General features: G+C 34.5%; 1 protein-coding gene across 1 annotated transcript; it reads left to right on the top strand.

The window, feature by feature from the left end:
• Nucleotides 1–8495: 8495 nt before the first annotated feature.
• On the top strand, nt 8496–11399 carry LOC142607788 (glycosyltransferase BC10). Its single transcript, XM_075779417.1, has 2 exons — nt 8496–9863; nt 10666–11399. The coding sequence occupies exon 1, from the start codon at nt 8756–8758 to the stop codon at nt 9848–9850; it is 1095 nt and encodes a 364-aa protein (XP_075635532.1). The 5' UTR covers nt 8496–8755; the 3' UTR covers nt 9851–9863; nt 10666–11399.
• The last annotated feature ends 8397 nt before the right edge of the window (nt 11400–19796 follow it).

The raw sequence follows: 19796 nt of genomic DNA, 5'->3' as shown, positions 1-19796 counted from the left end.
AAAGAGCACAAAAGACGATTCATTTTGGTTAAAAGTAAGGATAGCAATTTGTGTTTGCGTGCCAGATTCGTGTCATGTTAACTAATGAATATTCGATTATATGAGTCAATACTAACCCGACACATTTATGAAACAGGTTAAGATTTCTCAATCTTAACACAACCTGTTTATTAAACGGATTAGTTGTGTTGACCCATTTATCAGATTTTATTGAAGCAAAACAAAAATATACAAAATTTAGTACTAAATTATGAAAAACAAAAAAAACAATATAAAATTTTTATATATAAAATCCAAAACTAACTAATAAATGCATCACAAATAATGATTTAAAATTAAAAGATATCTCAATATCACAAATAATAAATCATAATATGTTAAAGAAAATAAATTACAACAACTAATAAGTTTATATATCTAGGGTTTGAAGGGTATATTGGTAAAATATTATTTAATTTAACAAGTCAGACGGGTCAAACGGGTTCCATAGATTAGACACTAACCCAACTCGTTTATTAAACATGTCAGTCATGTTAACCCGAATCTGACACAAACCCGTTAAATCTCAACCCATAACTTGCTAATTTCGTATCAAGCCGTGTTGTGTTCACGGGTTGTGTCAAATTTTGCAACCCCTAGTTAAAAAGGTGAAGGAAATGATGAACACTTGGTCTCATTAATACTTCAAATAGCTGATTTGGAATGGTAAGTACATTTCTAACATAAATCTTAGATCTTAGAGCCAGTGATAGGTGGGAGAGAGGGATTGGAGGTGGTTGGGTTATGGAGAGAAATCTAAGAGGGAGAGAGAGTGTGAGAGGGTGAGAGTAGAAAGGTATGGGGTGAGAGGGAGAGAGCAAAAATAAAATGTTTTACCAAAATTTCAAGTGTAAAACATTTTATACAAATTTGTGTAAGTTGATTTGGTTGACTGAAAATATTTTACTTTTGACAAAATATTTTACAGCAAACAAACACTGTAAAATATGAAAATGTTTTTTTGCAAATATTTTACATCAAAACAAACAGAGCGTAAGAAAACAAATAATACAATTAAGTTACCATTTTGCCCTTACAAAAATTCACAAATTACAAAACTAAAAAAAAAAAAAAAGCTTTTTCTTTTTGTAGTGGCCAATATGCCCGATACCAGCCAAAACGCCCAAATTGGCCTTTACGGCCGATTTAAACCAACACGAAATGTTAGAGTTTTAGTACCAATACACGTACCAGTACAATATGATATCCTCTTCCTTGCATCTAGTACTGTAGTTTGATTTGGGAACAACTTCTTTCTTAGGGAATGTCATGAGGATAGCAATTTGGAGGGATTTTGGAAGCAAAAGATGTGTGTATAAAGGCAACCATCAATAGATGTCTATCTACGTTTACCAAATAAAAGAAAAAAAAAATCACCGTCTATCTAAGAGTAACGTTTGAGACATAATATTTTGCATAACCTTTTTCACAAGGGCTGACATGACTAATTGCAATTGAAATGCCATCATTTAGACATCTAGTACTCTAGTTTGAGTTAGGAACAATTTCTTTCTTAGGGAATGTCACGAGGGATGAGGATAGCAATTTGGAGGGATTTTGGAAGCAAATGACGTGTGTATAGAGGCAACCATCAATAGATGTCTATCTTGGTTGGCACACGTGACACCATGGGGTCAATGAAAAGATGATGAATGTTTGTTTGATCACATGGTACATGCCTTTCTTTTTCATTTTTTTTTGAAATTGAAACTGGCGTTCATATAAGAAACCGAGATTGAAATACAACAAAGGCCAGAAAACAAGGACCAGCGTTAACATTTTGATCTATCTAGCCCAAATAGACTATGAAGCATAGGGGGCTCAGCCCCTATCCAGGTCTGAGTCGTGGCAGTGTTTTTGGCAAACTGAGCTTGCTCATGCGCCAATTTGTTGTAATCAATTTTCAGATGAAAAACTTTCCAGCTACTATGCTACATGCCTTTCAAGATCTAATGGCACATGTCATATGAATAGGACTTATGTCTGATCTATGCCTATAAATAGAAGTAATTCTTGATCAAAGGGTGTAGGCTTATGCATAGACAGTACACACCCACAAAGAGATCATTGCAAAAAAAGTGATAAACTTTTAAACTAAAAGTTAGCATAGGAAGTGGGAATTACCTTGATGGAAATATTGACCATGGATGAATGACATTTGTCCAAATAATTCTCAAGGTAGTGTTGTTTTGGATCTCTTAGTCCAGCTTAGTGCTTGAAACTAGGGGTGACCAAATCCAATTGGAAATTGCGAACTGATCGCGTCTGACCAATAGTCCGTCCGACCCGAAACTCTTTAACTCCCTCCAATTGGCAGTGGGTCTTTGCCTCAAAAAACCAATTGAGTGGCAGGTTTCCTTCGCCAAAATTCGAGCCACTCAACCTGACCGATGATATAAACAAACTCCAGCTAGATCTAGTAAAATCCTGATCTTATCTGGTGGTATCTTGACTAGATTCAGCAAGATTGAGCTAGATCTAGCCAAATCTCAACCAAATTCAGCTACTTTTCACCTAAATATGGTGAGTTACAATAGAGTTAGATGACTTCTACCACCAATATTCACTTGAGCCTGAAACTAACTTGACCCGTTGATGTTGGCGATTAGCGGTAGGTCTCTCTGCATGCCATTCGATTTGAGTGGGTCGAGTTTGGTTTGAGTTCAAAACCGAACTGATCTGACCCGTGAACATCCCTACTTGAAATTAGACCTTAAGTCAAATCATCTTGTTTGACTTCATTTACATCATTTTTCTCATCCATGCCTCTCCTTTGGCTTCTCGATCATAAGTAACTTTTTTTTTTGTTGATGTAAGTAACTTTTAAGAAAAAAAAATAAATAAATATATATATATATATAAAAATAGTTTGATCATACATAACCTGATACTCTTAAACCTCAAAACTCGAAGAACTTAATTCATATAGACATAACCTATCATCTTTGTCAATTGGGTGGGAATATGGCTGGTTAAATAGTTTATGTACTGTCAAATTCAAGTGGGCTAGGAGCTATGAACACACGCATGGGGGTGTCCATGGGTCGGGTTTGTGCTCGACCTAAACCTGACCCGATTTTTTTGGGTGGGTGAAAATCAAAATTGAAACTGGCCCATAATAATGGTCGGATCATTCGGTTTGGGTCCGTCGGGTTTCGGGTTTGTGTCAGTTGGTTTCGAGTTTTGCCACCAATGCCGATATTTTATTGCCGTGTTGATATTTTGTCGGATCGGTCGAGATCTGGTCGATATTTGGCCGGATCCGTCGAATTTGGACTAGATCTCGACGAGATCTCGCTGGATTCTGCCGGATCTGGTGGATTTCAAGTAGCTCTTCATCGGAAAATCAAAAATATTGTTAGATTTGGTGGATTGCAATGGAATTCAAGTAGCTCTTTGTTGAAAAACCTTTGGATCTTGCCAGATTTTGTTGATTTTATGGTCGGGTTGGGTGGCTCGAGTTTTTGGGGAGGAAACCCGCCAGTTGACTCAAAGGTATCGGGTTTTGCGGGTGGCGACCCGCCGCCGATTGTCGGATTGGTCGGTTCGAGTGGTGACGGTTCAGTTTCGACGAGTCCAACAGGTTGATCGAGTTACTGAGTTGTGTGGACACCCTTATGCATGAGCACCTTTTTATTACTTATCCAAAAAATAAAATAAAAGTTATGTACGACTTTTGGGGGAAGGCTGAACTATTCTTTTATTTTTTGGAGGGTTTCAGTGTATCACTAGGAGCTTTTATTGACAGAACATGTATATAATCACCCTTCCTCTCTTCCCTTACTTACCCAACAACCATGTTAGAGCATCCACATCAGTCCTTCTAAAATCTTCTAAAATAGAAATAACTACCAATTTTACACATTTTGAGCAAAAAAACACTCACATCAATGGGTGTAAAAATATGCAAAATTATGTAAATCCATCCCCGAGCTACAGTAACCGTGTATATTAGCACGGTTACTGTAGCTCGTATATCATTTTTTTATTAATTTCCGTTCGCTCCTTTTTTTCTCTCTCTTATCCGTGCTCAACAAACCCAGTTAACTGCTCATCTTCTTTTTCCTCAGATGCACACAAACACACTTACACACAAACACACAGACATATCATCACAAAGATACACTTGCTCAAAAAAAAAAACAGAGATACACAAACACAAATAGTGGATCGGAGCTCGAATCGAAGCTCGTGGCTGGTGGATCGTGGATCGGATCTTGTGGATCGGAGTTCGGAGCTCGTGGATCGTGGATCAGAGCTCGGAGCTGGTGGATCGGAGCGGATCAGAGCTCGGAGCTGGTGGATCGGAGCTGGTGGATCGAAGCGGATCGGAGAGTTAATCGAGAGAGAGAGAGAGAGAGAGAGAGAGAGAGATGGAGAAAAAAAATCAGAAATGGGAAAGAGGAGAGTGAGCGCGCGTATATATCTCGGTGGTTAGGAGAAATAATAAAAAATTGTGAGGAAATTGATTATTTAATTAAAAGATGGGTAAAATAGATGAACTGATGTGAGTGTTTTGTAAAAATGAATGTGTAAAATATAAAAAGTAAGTTTTTAGTGTAAAAATAGATTTAAAATAAAAGGACTGATGTGGATGCCCTTATGGGCTATTTTGATACGTTGGATTAAATGTCACCATTTGTGGAGTCCAAATCTTCTGTTCTAATTTTCCTGCTCCACTCTATACTTCACCAATAAAAATTTGCCACGTGTTCACCTAATTAATTAAATACTATCATTATTGACTTATTGATGCTACTGTTATTAATTAATAGTAGTGTTTAATTAATTAGGTGAACACATAACAAGTTTTTATTAGTGGAGTATAAAGTGAAGCAGAAAAAGTGGCACAGAAAATTTAGACTCTCTTTTGTGACCCTTTCAGACAATCATTAACATGATGACACTGGACCAATCTTTTTTTGTCGTGTATAATAAGTAGCCATGGGAAGAATACCCTCTGCTCTCTGAAACTCTTACGTGGTTTCTTTCATGTGGGTGTAAATTTAAAGTTTATTAAAATTCGTGGAAACTACCCTTCCCAAGTAAAGAATGTGTCTCTCAGACTTTCACTGATATATTCCTATTTCATTTCATTCATTGGATTCCAAATTCTTGTACGGACGTCTTTTTTTAAATTATTTTTAAGAAAGAATCGGACACATGTGTAAACTCGCAGTCAAGATTTATCATCTACTACCTTACATATAAATAATAATAAAAAAAAAGTTAATATAAACATTTTTTTATATTGGGAAATTAAATATAGAAATAATTTTAAAAGTTCTATATATATATATATATATATATATAAAGAACAAAAAAAAGGTAGATCCACCAAATGAGGTTGTATTATATATGAGACATCACATCCGTTTTTGTCATGTCCCTAATTTGCACTTGGATAAATTCTTAAAAAAGAAGGTTGATCAGATCTGATTTCGCTATCAAAGTTTGAAAAAAATATGTTCATTTCTCTTATTATTATTATGATTGATATATGATCCCTAAGAAATATTCTCTCCATCTTCATGCACGGCACCATTTACCTGAAAATCTGCATTATGTATGAATTTATTAAGTAATCAACGATTACATAACAGCCAATGCTATTAATTATGCTAAAGGTCAATAGTAAAGAATAATGAATATATGATCCATTTTCATCTCTGCAAACCAGGTTCATCTATCTGTTACTACTATTAGATTATTTTATTTTATTTTAATTTTTGAGTTTACCAAATTACGGATTTGCCATATGTGAAGCTCATAAACAAACTCAAAATATGTGGAAATACCCATAGAATGACAGAACATATTGAGCTAAAGATATACTATTACTAGCCCCTTAACCGAGAGTCATTGTCAAAGAATGTTAGTTATAACTTGAATGTATCTTTTATAATATCTTTTAGAAATAAGAGAATGCATGTTGTTCATCAAAAAAATAAGAGAATGTATGTTATGTATCAAATATATACATATTCTTTTTTATAGCAACATAAAAACCATGACTTAAAAGGTTGTTGGCTTCTTTTACAGGGAAATGTTAACTAGTGCTTCAAAAATATTTGTTAATGAATTATTTTTAGAAACGTTTTATGAGAAAAAAAAGTAATTGAATTTTTTTAAAGGTTTTTTATATGAACAAAAATTAACTACAAATTTGGTTGTAGCCTAAGTTTACAATCTTACTCAATAAAATAAATATTACTGCATATTTTGAAAATCTAACTGTTGAATTGCATGTTCTTTACACTCTCAATACACATGTCAAATTTAATGTCAATTGGATATCATTTACTATATGATCTATAAACTTATATTTTATGCATAATTTTTTTTTTTAAAATTTAAACTATAAGAACTTGCAATTTAAACAATTTATTGACGACTTAGCTATTGATCTTTAATTTTCTAGAAATTTTGCAAGCATGAAGGATATAAAAAGAAGATATAATCCAGCGGTGAATTTGTTAAAGTTCACATCTAATAAAAAGATATTGAGTAAAGTTATAACCTTAGGCTACAACCAATTTTGTAGGTAAATTTTGTCTTTTTTATATTTTCTATGAAAGTAATATCAAAACTTTCCTAAAATAGTTCATTACCAAATTTCCTATAAAACCCTTGTTTATATTATTCTTAAAAGTTGTCAAGATTTTTGTAACTTAATTAGATTTTTTTTTTGTGCTATTAAAAGAAATGTAGAGGATGCAAATCCCCCTTCCTAACTATCATATTATATATATATATATATATATATATATATATATATATATATATATATATAATGAAATAAAAGAGGATATCATGAATATATGTGTGTGTGTGTTATTATTAGAGCATTAGCATTTGGTATCTAAAATATATCATATTTTACCATCTTAAAAGTTACTTTATCTATTATACCATACTATTTTACAATACACTCAACATCCGAACTTTTTCATTTTAAAATACAAAAAATTAAAATAATGTAAATCATACAATAAAATAATAAACAAATTATATATCTCTCTTCACTTTCTAATTTTTGTCACGGCTATCACTCTCTCAACAACCAAACAATCCAATTACCACCATGCCACTACTACTCACTACCCACGAAAATCCCACCAGAACCAAAAACTCAAATTAAAAGAAAAAAAAAACCCGGCAAATACCCACCAAAAATCCAGGAAACCCATTAAAAAACCAAACAATCTAGTCACTACCACCACGCCACCACCATGCCCACCACTGTCCACTGCCTACCAAAATCTCACCAAAACCAATAACCCAATATAAAAAAAAAACCCACCAAATACCCAGCAAACTTAGAGCAAGAACAACCAAACAACCTACTACCTATCATGCCAACCCAACCAACCAATCCAAATCCAACCCAAACCCTATTAGAATCCAAAATCCAACCCATTGGAATCCAAAATCTAACCTATTTGAACCCAAAAGACAAAAATCCATTGCAAAAAAAATCAAACAACCCATCAGAATCCGAATCCAACCCAGATCCCATTAGAACCCACTCTCCACGCCATGACAACGCCGATCTCTGCCATGTTGTGACCATGCCATGACCACACCGAACTCTACCATGTCGAGACCACTTCGAATCCAACTTAGCTCTGGTGGCAAGCTTTGAGAGAGAGAGAGAGAGAGAGAGAGAGAGAGAGAGAGAGAGAGAGAGATAGAGAGAGAGAGAGAGAAATAATAAAAGAGATAGAATTGAGTGGCTGCTAGAGAGGAAAAAAAAAATTATACAATATGCTACAGTAACACCATACAAGTAAGTTGGTACTGTAGCAAGATTGTAAAAAAATTTACAAATATAAGCCTGAATAATGCATTTTTTTTGTTTTTTTTTAATACTAAACTATAACATATTATGAGTTATATCAGCTCAAATACTGATGCTCTTATATTTTATCATATCACAAGATCCACAACCTCCCCCTTATTCTAATTTCCACCTATAAGAATTTAACAGTATATTATATTTATTATTATAATATATTTTCACTTTTTTTTTCATACTCATAAGTATTATATTTTTTTCACCTTGTACTCATGTATATGTTATAAAATCTAGATTTTCCCTCTATTCTAGATTTCCTTTTTATTTTATTAAAAATAATAAAAGAAGAGAAATGTTAATGGATATATCAACCATTTTAGGAAATGTTTTTATTTTTTTTATTTCTCATAAAAGTAATGTCAAATTTTTATTAAAATAAGTTGTTATCAATTTCGTCAACAAAAGCCAAAAAGAGGATGGTATTTACCAATTCTAGTCTATTTCATTTTTTACCCCCTTTAACTAACAAACAAACAACAAGCTTGGTACATCCAATCTGAGAAACAATCACATCCTTCCAACAACTACCGTGAAACATAACGGCAGCAATATCACGCCTTCTGTACCCACTTGCCCACTTTCCCTCTCTCTCTCTTTCTTTCCTTTCTCATTTCCTCTTAATTACTCGCACCAAAGCCACCACCTTCTCATCACCCTCACATCATCATCATCAAACCCACCCAACCCCAACCCCAACCCCAACCCCCCAAAAAAAAAATCAAACCCTAAAAAAAAAAAAAAATCGATTTAAGTCTCTCGAGCTCTAACAAAATTCCAGACCCCAATCCTCACGCACCAAGATTCCCAACCATCCTCCCACCCATTCTATCCCGACTCATAACCATCTCCCCTTCATCGATGTTCTCCACTCAATTCGTCCTCACCTTTTCCCTCCTCCTTTCCCTCCCAATCCTCTTCCTCTTAGCCCCTCGTTTCCTCCCTCTTCGTCACCCTTCCATCCCTATCCCTCTCCCCGACGAGCTCGACGACCTCTCCCTCTTCAACCGCGCCGCCTCTCTCTCCAACCCCTCCAACACATTCTCCCACCTCTCCTCCTCCAAAAACCCCAAACTCAAGATCGCTTTCCTCTTCCTCACCAACTCCGACCTCCACTTCGCCCCTCTCTGGCAACACTTTTTCCAAAATGCCCCTTCCAAAAACCTCTACAACGTCTACGTCCACGCCGATCCTTCCGTCAACGTCACCCGCCCTAAGGGCACCGTTTTCGAGTTCCGTTTCATTCCGGCCAAGAAAACCTACCGCGGCTCCCCGACGCTCATCTCCGCCACGCGCCGTTTGCTCGCCACCGCCGTCATCGACGATCCGGCCAACGCGTTCTTCGCCGTGCTGTCTCAGTACTGCGTCCCTCTCCACTCTTTCCGGTACGTGTACAGCTCGCTCGTCACCTCCACCACCTTCGATCTGACTCAGTCTCCCTCCGAGTCGGCTCAGTACGGCGGGGTTCGCCTCAAGTACAAGAGCTTCATCGAGATCATCTCCAAGAACCGGTCGCTGTGGAAGCGGTACGCCGCGAGAGGCCGGTTCGCGATGATGCCCGAGGTGCCGTTCGAGAAGTTCCGGGGCGGGTCGCAGTTCTTCGTGGTGACGCGTAAGCACGCGCTGGTTGTGATCAAGGATCGGACTCTGTGGAGGAAATTCAAGCTTCCGTGTTACCGAGACGACGAGTGTTTCCCTGAAGAGCACTATTTCCCGACTCTGCTATCAATGGCGGACCCTGATGGTTGCACCCATTACACTTTGACGAAGGTCAATTGGACCGGTACGGTCAATGGTCACCCGTACACGTATCGGCCACCCGAAGTTTCGGCCGAGTTAATTTATCGGCTGCGTCAATCCAATTTTTCCGAGTCGTACTTGTTCGCCAGGAAATTCACTCCTGATTGCCTGAAACCCTTAATGGGTCTCGCCGATTCGGTCATTTTCCGCGACTGAATGACATTTTTCGGTAACTTATTACTTTTTGTTTTTCTCTTTTTACTTTTTACCTTGCTAAATGTGAATTTCGAAATCGTGAATTTAGTTAGCGGAATCAAAATGGTGGGTTCATTAGTCAGGTAAATCTCGAGGTGACGTAAACTCGAAGGTGTCAAGTTTAATTTTTACGGCATTGGTTAAATTTTGCTCGACTCAGTGAGTTAGTGTCGGTGGTGGTGAGTGAGGGTGGCGGGTGTGTGAGAGTTTGATCCTAATCCCTGAAATTTGGATTTTTGGCTAGCGGAAAAAACCACGAAAAATCCGCTTTATTATATTTTTGGTGGGAAAAGTAAGTCCGAGTCAACTTTACTAAACCCGCCTTTTTTATTGGGTGTTTGTCTGCCGATTGATTTAGAATCTTTACTATTGTTTTCATTACCAAATTGCCCTCTTTAGTATATCATTTTTTTATTTTATTTAAAGATTGAAAATTGAAATTATGCTTATGCAAACGTTGGAAAGTCAATTTAGGTAGCCAAAATTTGGGATTTTGACCCAATCTCTAGTGGAATATTTTTTGAAGAATTTCAAACTGGTTAAGTGTTTTGTTTACTAATTTATTTTTCTAGCAGTGAATGATCACATATTCTTGAATATCTGAAATTAGGTGAAAAATATGTAAATGATTCCTTTTTTTTTTTTTCTTGGTGCTACCGACAATTCTTTAGGTGGGAAATTTGTTAAAAAAAGTTGTGTATGTGACATTATTGTTTTTTGTGTTGTTGGGGTTTGAGCATAATTATACTGAGTCCATTGAATTGATTTTTTCACAGGTGAAAACGGCCAATTGTTAAAAAGTTTTTTTGACTTGTTCCGGTGGGATATGGTTTTTTGAAGCTGGCGCTAAGTGCCTTCAAAGTACAACCAATGTGAACCCAGAAAGTCCAAAGTCACGGACAAACGTAAAAGGAAATCAAAAAGGGTTCAAAGGAAAAGAGATACCTGTGAAAGAGTAAAAGAAGCAGGTACTTTTTTCTTTAAAGTGTTTTGTGATGGTGTAAGAGTAGAACTATTATGGTAATAGTAGTACTAGGAGTAAATGTAGATTTTAGTCTCCATTTGTGATGTGCTTTTTGTACATATGTAGCGATGGATTATAATATATCCACATGTAACTTAGGGAGGGGAAGAAAAAAAAAAAAGGATGTATAATATATTTACATAGAACAAAATTGTTCTTGATGGTGGGAAAGTTAGCTATTTTGGGTGGGGAAAAAAAATACTCAAATAGTGCCACCCAAAACTTAAGGTTCAATTTATGATGATAATGTGAGGGAACAATAATTGGCTTTTTTTTACAGCCGGGTGAAATGTAAAAATCCAAGCCGGTTTTGGCCATTTGCTCCTTCCTGCTCTTTGGATTTCCCCAAATCCCATTTTTTTCTTTCTTTTTGGCTCTTTGTACAAGATAGAGCGGTGCCAGAATCATTGTGTACTATTTATAATACAATTTCTCTACATTAAAGAGAATGTAATGCTGAAGAAATTAAAAGGAGAATTTTGTCTCTCTCTGCTCTTCTTTTCTCTCTTTGCTGTACAATAATAATATTTTGTTCTTTGAATATGAGCTGGAACCTACAGTTGTCTGATTGTTTTTGCATATGATGAAGTAATCCATCACAATTTGTCTAAAAAGAAGTAATAAACAGTAACACAGTTCTAGAGAGAAAAAAAAAAAAATGTCGGTGGTGCTTGTTTCGTAAAATATGAAATTATTATTATGGCGAAGGACAAAGTTGCATTTTCCTTTGCGTGTGATTGATGTAATGGAGGGCCACCTACTCTTTGGATGCTTTGTCTTCATTTCTTGGTGGCAGCCAGCCAGTACACATCAACATGAGGTCACGATCTATGTGGTCTTGATTTGAGTGATTATAATACTCTTTCAAATAATGAATCTTTGTGGTTCAAACTTCTCAGGTTTTTTTTAAAGACTTTTTCTAGAGGATTCACATCGGTTATGTTAAAAAAGCATATAATAAGACTCCAAATTTGTCTAATAAATCTCACAAAACACTCGCCGTTTATGTACTCATTAGGCAAAGTAACATTTTTTACTATATAATGTTTGTTGTCCAAATTTAGACGATACTGTAACTTATGCAAATGGTATTTTTTATTCATTCTTTCTCTCACCCAAGTACATTACCATTATCTACTTTTGTCCTTGTTTGGGTGTTGTGCTGATGATTTGGGTAAAGGGTAAATAATAAAGAATGGAGGAAGAAAGAATATTTTTAGAATTTTGTTAATGGATGTAGTATTTGTCAATGAATTAATTTAGAAAAGTTTGTTGGAGGGAAAAGAAAAAAACATTTTCATGAAATTAGTATCAAAATTTTCTTAAAATGGTTTGTTAAGGGCACTAGTTAATTGAACCTATATATATATATGTGTGTGTGTGTATGTGGTTGTATTATATATTATTTTAATAAAAATTATTAGTTAACTTAAAATATGAAAAGTAGGTCCTCAATGTGAATGCTCTTAACTAGGTGGTAATGCATAATAGTTATGGTGTTTATGCTATTGTTTTAAGGAAAATGTTAATGAATGCTATAAGAGCGTTGGTTTAGAAATTTTTTTAATATTGTGTTAAAACTTTCTTAAAATAGTTTGTTAACAAATATCTAAATGTTGGACAACTTTTTAAATATTTTTTATGAAAATAATATCAAAACTTTCTTAATATGGTTTATTACCAATTGTTGTAAAGACATCTCTATTAGCATTCCGTTAATATTATGAAAAAAAGTATATTGTGAAAAAAATTGTATTAATAAAAATTGTTGCTTAAACATTTTTGTCGGTGCCTCTTGTTTGTCTATTGCCAAGTCAACCATTGATTATTACTCTCCATACCAAATTTGAGAGTTCCTAGTTCCCAAAGTTTATGTCCTTAAAAATCAATTGCTGTTTCCAATACTGTCAATATATTCTATTTCCTGCCTTTGTCTGAAATTGAGGGTTAGTTTTACCTTTTCGAGATGTTCTAAACTAGTAAATGGAGTATTAATTTATTAAGGCTTTGTTTGGTTCTATGTAAAATGTTTTTCAAGTGTCAAATATTTTCAGGTGAAAATATTTAAAAAAAAAAAAAAATTTTCAGGTGTTTGTTAGTATTTAAAAAAATACTTCGAATTTTAGTGTTTGGTTGTGTTCTTGAAAATATTATGGAAACACATTTTTTACTTGTTGCTCACATTTTATCAGCTTTCAAACAAATATATAATATCATTTCTCAGTCCACAAACACAAAAGAAACAAAACACAAAAGAAACAAAACCCAAAAAAAAAATTCATCAAATCCGATCAAAAAATTCATCAAATTCGGTGCGATTTTTGCTTGATCGGCGTAGTGCGATCGGCGCTGTGCTGCGATCGACGAGATCGGTGTGATCTTTGCTTGATCGGCGCGGTGCGATCGGTGCTGTGCTACGATTGACGAGACCGGTGCAATCGGCGCGGGGCTGCGATCAACGAGATTGATGCGATCGGCGCGATCTCTCCTTGTTGTTTCTCTCTCTCTCTCTCTCTCTCTCTCTCTCTCTCTCTCTGCGGGTCTGAGTCCGGAAATGGTTTGAAGTGAAAATAGAAACGTAAAATGATTTTCGGGTCAAAGCCTTTATATTTACGGTCAAATGAAATGCATTTTCGAAAATTTTATTTTCTATGCGCAACCAAACACACGGTTTTACGGAAAATGATTTCCTAAAATGATTTGAAGCCAAAACAAACGGACCCTAAATTTCTGCATTTGGTAGGAAAATTTCTTGAATGTTTTACTTACAATAGTTAATAAATTATGGAAAATGCTAACGAATGCCCTTATAGGAAAAGAAAAAAGTCAATTAATATTCTGACAGCATTTTTCATTTTCCATAAAAGTGGTGTCAAATTTTTTTTAAAATAAATTGTTAACCAATACTCTAAGGGCACTCGTTAACATAACCCATAAATTTTAGCTTTTGATTGTTTTTTCCATTTGTATCTTTTATTGAAGTTTATATTCTTGATTCAACGGGTGACTTTAGGATATTTGTTAATAAACTACATTAAAAAGGCTTTGATATTATTTTTATAGGAAATATAAAAAATTGTCAATAAAATTAATTATTTTCTTATTTCCCCACAAAATATTTTTAAAATTATTTCCTAAACTAATACTTTTAAGGCATTTTTTAACATTTTCATATGCATATTCTTTTAGTTAATCTGAATTTCTCAATTAAACCAAATAATCTCAATTTCTCCCATATAAAACAAGACTAATGGTAATCGACCCTCTATCTATAAAGTTAGGACTCCAACAGTCCAATTATCTCTCTAGAGTTTGGTCAAGAAATAACTTTCAAAATGAAAAATGGAATATAGAAACGAGAATTTAAATTCTAAACGTTTTTATATTAAAAAGTGTCAATTTAACTAAGAGGGAATGGATTGTACTCAATGACTTAAGAGCAATGATTACTGAATTAGCTGACATTTCAGCGTACACATGCAAGAAAGTTAGGTCCATGTTTTGCATCGGAAGGGGACATTTGATTTAATAGCCACCAGTGATTATTATAGATCAGCATCAAATGAAAATCGACCATTTACCTATATAGGTTGGGCTACTGGATCTTAACAAAAAAAAAAACAAAGGAGGAAATTCACATGGGTTTGCCAATTTGACTTGTGCGAGGCACCTACCCAATCAAACGGTCCATACCCATGAAATGAAACCACCTTGAATAAAAGTTATTACTTTCACCGTAAAGGTGTAATGGTATGAGAGGTTGGTGGTTTTTTTTTTGATTTGGGATAAAATTTTTTCTTGTACGTATATAATTTTTTTTTTTAGAGATTTGAATTTTAACTTTTGCTCTCTACCCTTAAGAACTTTATACTTGTTAATTGTGAGCCAATAGTATGTGGTGGTAAAAGTACCTTAATTAAATTATCATTAGTTAGCATTACAATAACGCAGCCACTTGCATCCTCTTTACACGTCTCATAGTGTTCTGTTGCGATAATTAATTCTATAAAAAAGAAGAAAAAAATCTTTCTTTTTTTTTTTTTTTGATTTGAAAAAACCTTTCTTGGTTCCAAATTTGGAAGAAAAAAGATAGGATTTGTTAGGTCAGGAAAAACAAAGAAATAGCATAGTGCAATTATTGTACTTCACTTTGTATGGTAGTACTTCAAAAAAAAAAAGTCAAAAACATTAAATATATGTATATATAATCCTATCTTATTCAATATCTTCTGAGTTGAATTAAAGAATTTCTCAAAAAGTTGCCATTTGATTTCTAAAGTGGGTGACAAATATTAGTGGAAAATTTGAGAAATACAGAAGTGGTCTTAGGAAGTAAAGTAAAATCTTTTTCTTGTTAGCGAAGAAAAAAAATAAAGAGAAAAGGAAAGTGTAGCTTAATTACCTCCTTCCTTCTTGGTTAGGCCGATTGATGATGTATTACTAGCTTTCAAAGCAATGAATGAGGGTGGGCCAACTAATAACACGACTTCTATCTTGTTGGTTTATTAAATTTAAAAATCAACAGTCAATACTTGTGGATCATGAATGTGCTAACTTTCCTAAAAGTAGGGGGCCCATTATCATTGTGGGGTCATGGATCGGAGACGTATGAGATGCTTTTTTCTCATATTTTATGGGTTTTATACACTTGTAAGATTCACGTATTGTGATATTTCAACGTAAATCGAATTCCAAGAGTAAAATAAAGGCAGGGAAAAGTGAATTTTCGTATGAAAAAAATGAAATTTGGTGTTTGGTTTTGCAATGAAAAATAGTTCAAAAAATAATTTTCGATGTTTGATAATATCTAAAAATTTTATTTTTCTATAAATTTTTCACATTTTATGTCATTTTCTTAGCATCCAAACAAATTTTATTATAGAAAATTTCAAAATATGCACTTAACACAACCAAAAATTAAAATAAAAATATTGAGGGAGAGGAAGAAAGAGTGAGATTAGAGGGAGAAAGAGTAACAGAGTGAGGGATAGAGAGATAGATCAGGAAGGAGGGAGATCAGAGTGGATGGAGGACGGCAGCGGCTAGATCGGGTGGGTTTGGGGGTGGAGTGGAGTGTGCTGGTGGTCTGTGGCGGCCAGATCGGCGACGTTGAGCAAGAGGGAGAATAAGATCGGTGTGTCGAGAACAAGCTCAGTCTTGGGTGGTGACGATCTAGATAGTAGCACTAATGAGCTTCCAATGGCAACTATGGGTGCAATCTCGCCGGTGCTACAGGCAGCGCGATCTAAGTGGTGCTTCAGGCGGTGCAATCTTGCTAGTGCTAGGATGCGACGAGATAGGTTCGATTTGGGATTGGGGGCGGTGGTGCGATCTGGGGTTGCTTCTGGTGCTCGGTCTTCTTGCTGTTTCTCTCTCTCTTCTATTTTCTTGGGTGGAAATCATTTAAAGGTAAAATAAAACTTGAAATTCATTTCCGGCTTGCTAGGGTTATTTTACAGTCAATGCGGTAATTAATTTCCGTCTGACCCAATTTTTTGTGCTTACCAAACACATAGGCTAGTGTAAAATGATTTCCTAAAATCATTTTCAGCCAAAACAAACGCAGCCTTCATAAATTAATTTTTCCATGAATTGCTATATCGTCTTTAACTAATTATGTTAGCAGATTATATGAGAGATAATTAAATCTCTAGCTTGCTCAAGATATCTTACGGGTTAGGAACAAAGTAAGAAGGTTGGGGTAAAACTTATATAAAGTTCCTTAATCATGTTTGTGGACCTAATATATAGCACCTGAATAATTGTATCTAAATTTTACCCTAACCATTGAAATTAGTGTGAGTAGTGTAAACTTGAAGAGGTTACTCTTTTCCTTTTAACATTTATTTTTATTTTTATATTCACTTGCTTAAACATAGAAAGTAGTCAAGTTAGGTACCTTTTAACATGGTGGAATTGTGATTTTTGAGTAAGAGCATCAGCATTGGAGTGGGCATATGGCAATTGTAAGCCAATTTTGCCATTCAAGCCCATTTTGTCAACTCCAGCGAAAGTTGTAAATTCTCAGGATTGCAAAAAAATTTGCAATTGTGCTACAGTGTGATTCTAAATGTAGAATCACACTGTAACTTAATTGTAAAAAAATATTAATATTTTATTTGTAAATAGTATCAGTTCTCTCTCCACGGTCTCTCATCTCTCTCTCAATCGCTGAACTCTCTCACACCAAGTCTCTCTCTTCTCTCTCATCCCCTTTCTCTCTCGCCATCGCCGTCGATTCACCCACCTATCTCAAAATCCCTTTAATCTTAAGCTTTTCTCTCTCAGCCAGTTTCTCATTTCTGGGTATTTTTTGTGGTTTCTAGTGGTGGAGATCGGCAAGTTGTGTGGGTTTCTAGTGGTGGTGAGTTTGTGACTGATGTGGGCATGGGTCAGGTGGTGCAGCGGCGGCGTGGGTCGGTTGTGGGTTTCTTGTTTTGATTTTGGATTTTGATTTGGATCTAAGATTGGTGAGTGATTTGAGTTTTTACCGGTGGAGATCGGCGAGTTGTGTGGGTTTTTGGTGGTGGTGGGTTTGTGACTGATGTGGACGTGGGTCAGTGGTGCAGCGGAAGCGGCGGTGTGGGTTGGTGGTGGGTTTCTAGTTTTGATTTTGATTTAGAATAATGGTTTCTAGTTTGTGAATGATTTTTGGTTTCTAGTTTCTGGATTTTGCTATCAAAGGAAGTGGGTGGTGTGACTAAGAAGCTAGACAGTAGTGGTGGTGTGATTGAGAAGGTTGACAGAGGAAGAGAAATAGAGATCAGAGAGAGAATTGAGAAATATTTTTATACTGTTATTTTTATATTATTTTAATGTGTACTGTGGTAAAATAAAAGTTGAGATGTTGGTATATTGTAAAATAGTATTGTATAATTGATAAAGTAACTTTTTAAGATGGTAAAATAAGATAGAATTGGGATGAACCATTGTGGATGCTCTAAAAGCCTGTGAGCTCTTTCAAGTTTCATCTTGTGGTATGGATTGGATCAGAAGTCACCATTCATACATAAGCTCCAAAAATCTCTCATGGTATTACTGGTCAAAGTGAGTAACTAAGAAAGGACTCTGGGCATTGGCTGCTTGGATTGGCAATAGCTAAATCAAAAGGCTTCAAGAATGTCATTGTTCCTGTTGAATCAGCAAGGAAGTGATTGCCTTATGTCAAGGTAGGATACAAGTCGTTGTATCTAGAAGCTACTGTGAAGCACGTGATTGATGTAAGTATGATTTTTTTGATTTTTGACAGAAAAGAATACGGTTCAAGGTCGGCTGCCACCGACTATGGGAACCATCTTCTTTGGCATGTATTGTAGCATAGTGCTTTATGCATTCAATTAAAGTATTAAAGTTGAAAATTTGAAATGACAAAAACAAAAATTAACGGTGGTTTGATATGGTAGTTTGAGTAATATTTTTCAGTTTTTAAACAACATTACATGTATTTTTATATATTTATTTTATTTACACATATTTTAAAAAAATACAAATAACGTTATAAAAACAATGTTATCAAACAACCCTTAAATTAGTAGGAATGAATTGAAAAATAAGTTAAAGTTAGATGGTGTAATTTATAATTTAGTGAAATTTTTTTCCTTGGTACTTGTTCCAATCTAAGTTATTTTTATGCAAAAAATTTAACACACAAAAAACTAGTATCCATTTACAATATTATAAAATGCACATCCATAATTGCATGTTTGTAAGTACTTAGTCGATAGGTTAAGAATAATTATCTTATAATACACTTAGAGCATTCACATTGGATTAACTAAAATTATAGCCAATTCAGCAAAAAAAAAAAAAAAACTAAAATTATAGCCAAATTCAACCTAAAACCTGCTTTATTTAGAACTAACCCATTTTCAAATGGGTTTTCATCAAACTTTTCGTTTTTTTTTTCCCTCAATCTTTAATAAATATTTTTCAATATTTTTCTTTATTATTTTTCCCTGTACGTCTACTCTTGCTCCTCACTTTGCTTCACTAACCACACAAACCCAAAGCCATCAGCCCATCACTCATGCAAGCCTTCTTTATTATAGTTACGGCTTGGTCATGCTGGAGAGAGCTTCGGTTGAGAGAGAGAAATAGAGAGAGAGTGAACTAATTTTGCTAAGCTTCAGTGCTAGTCAGATTTGGCTATGCATTGGAGCTAGTAATTGTATATGTTGGCTCTTTTTTGAGTTGTACTGTCAAATTCCAGTTGGAAGAATCGGATGGCTAGTCGATTGCTAATTCTTAAAGCATTGGCATTAACCGTACAAGACTTTTTTGTTAACCAAATTAAAGAGAACTTTTTTTTTTTTAAGGAAACAAATTGAACAGAACTATAATGAATAATCAACCAATAAAGGGGTGTTTGGTGCATGCACTTAAAAACTGAAAACATGTGTTTGAAAATATTTATGAAAATACGTGTGGGTGAAAAATTATGTAGAAATATGTGTAATGTTGTTTAAAAACTGAAAATATGAGTGGGTGTATTAAATAGGGCAAAATATCCCACATCCGACATGTGTGTTTTAATCCAATGTATAAGAAAATGAAAAGTTTGATGTATAATGTATTAAAAAAAAGTGAATAAGCAAAATATAACAAGTGTAGTTTTATTTAAAACTAGCATGTATTTCATGTAAACACATGGATGCATTTTAAATTAAATACAATTTTAATTATAAAAATGTACATAATTAGTCAAATTATTAAAAAAATAGCATGTAACACATGCATACGTATAGATACATTTAAAATTAAACATAATTTTTATCATAAAATATAAATAATTAGTCAAATTATTTTCTTAACAAAGTAAATGTAATTAGTTATATATTAAAGTTTTTACCTAAATTTAATATTACTTATGATTTTTTTTCTTCT

The sequence above is a fragment of the Castanea sativa genome, chromosome 8 (genome assembly GCF_040712315.1).
Source record: "Castanea sativa cultivar Marrone di Chiusa Pesio chromosome 8, ASM4071231v1".
Taxonomy (NCBI): Eukaryota; Viridiplantae; Streptophyta; class Magnoliopsida; order Fagales; family Fagaceae; genus Castanea; species Castanea sativa.
Note: the sequence above shows the minus strand (reverse complement) of the source record. Positions and strands in the feature narration are given on the sequence as shown.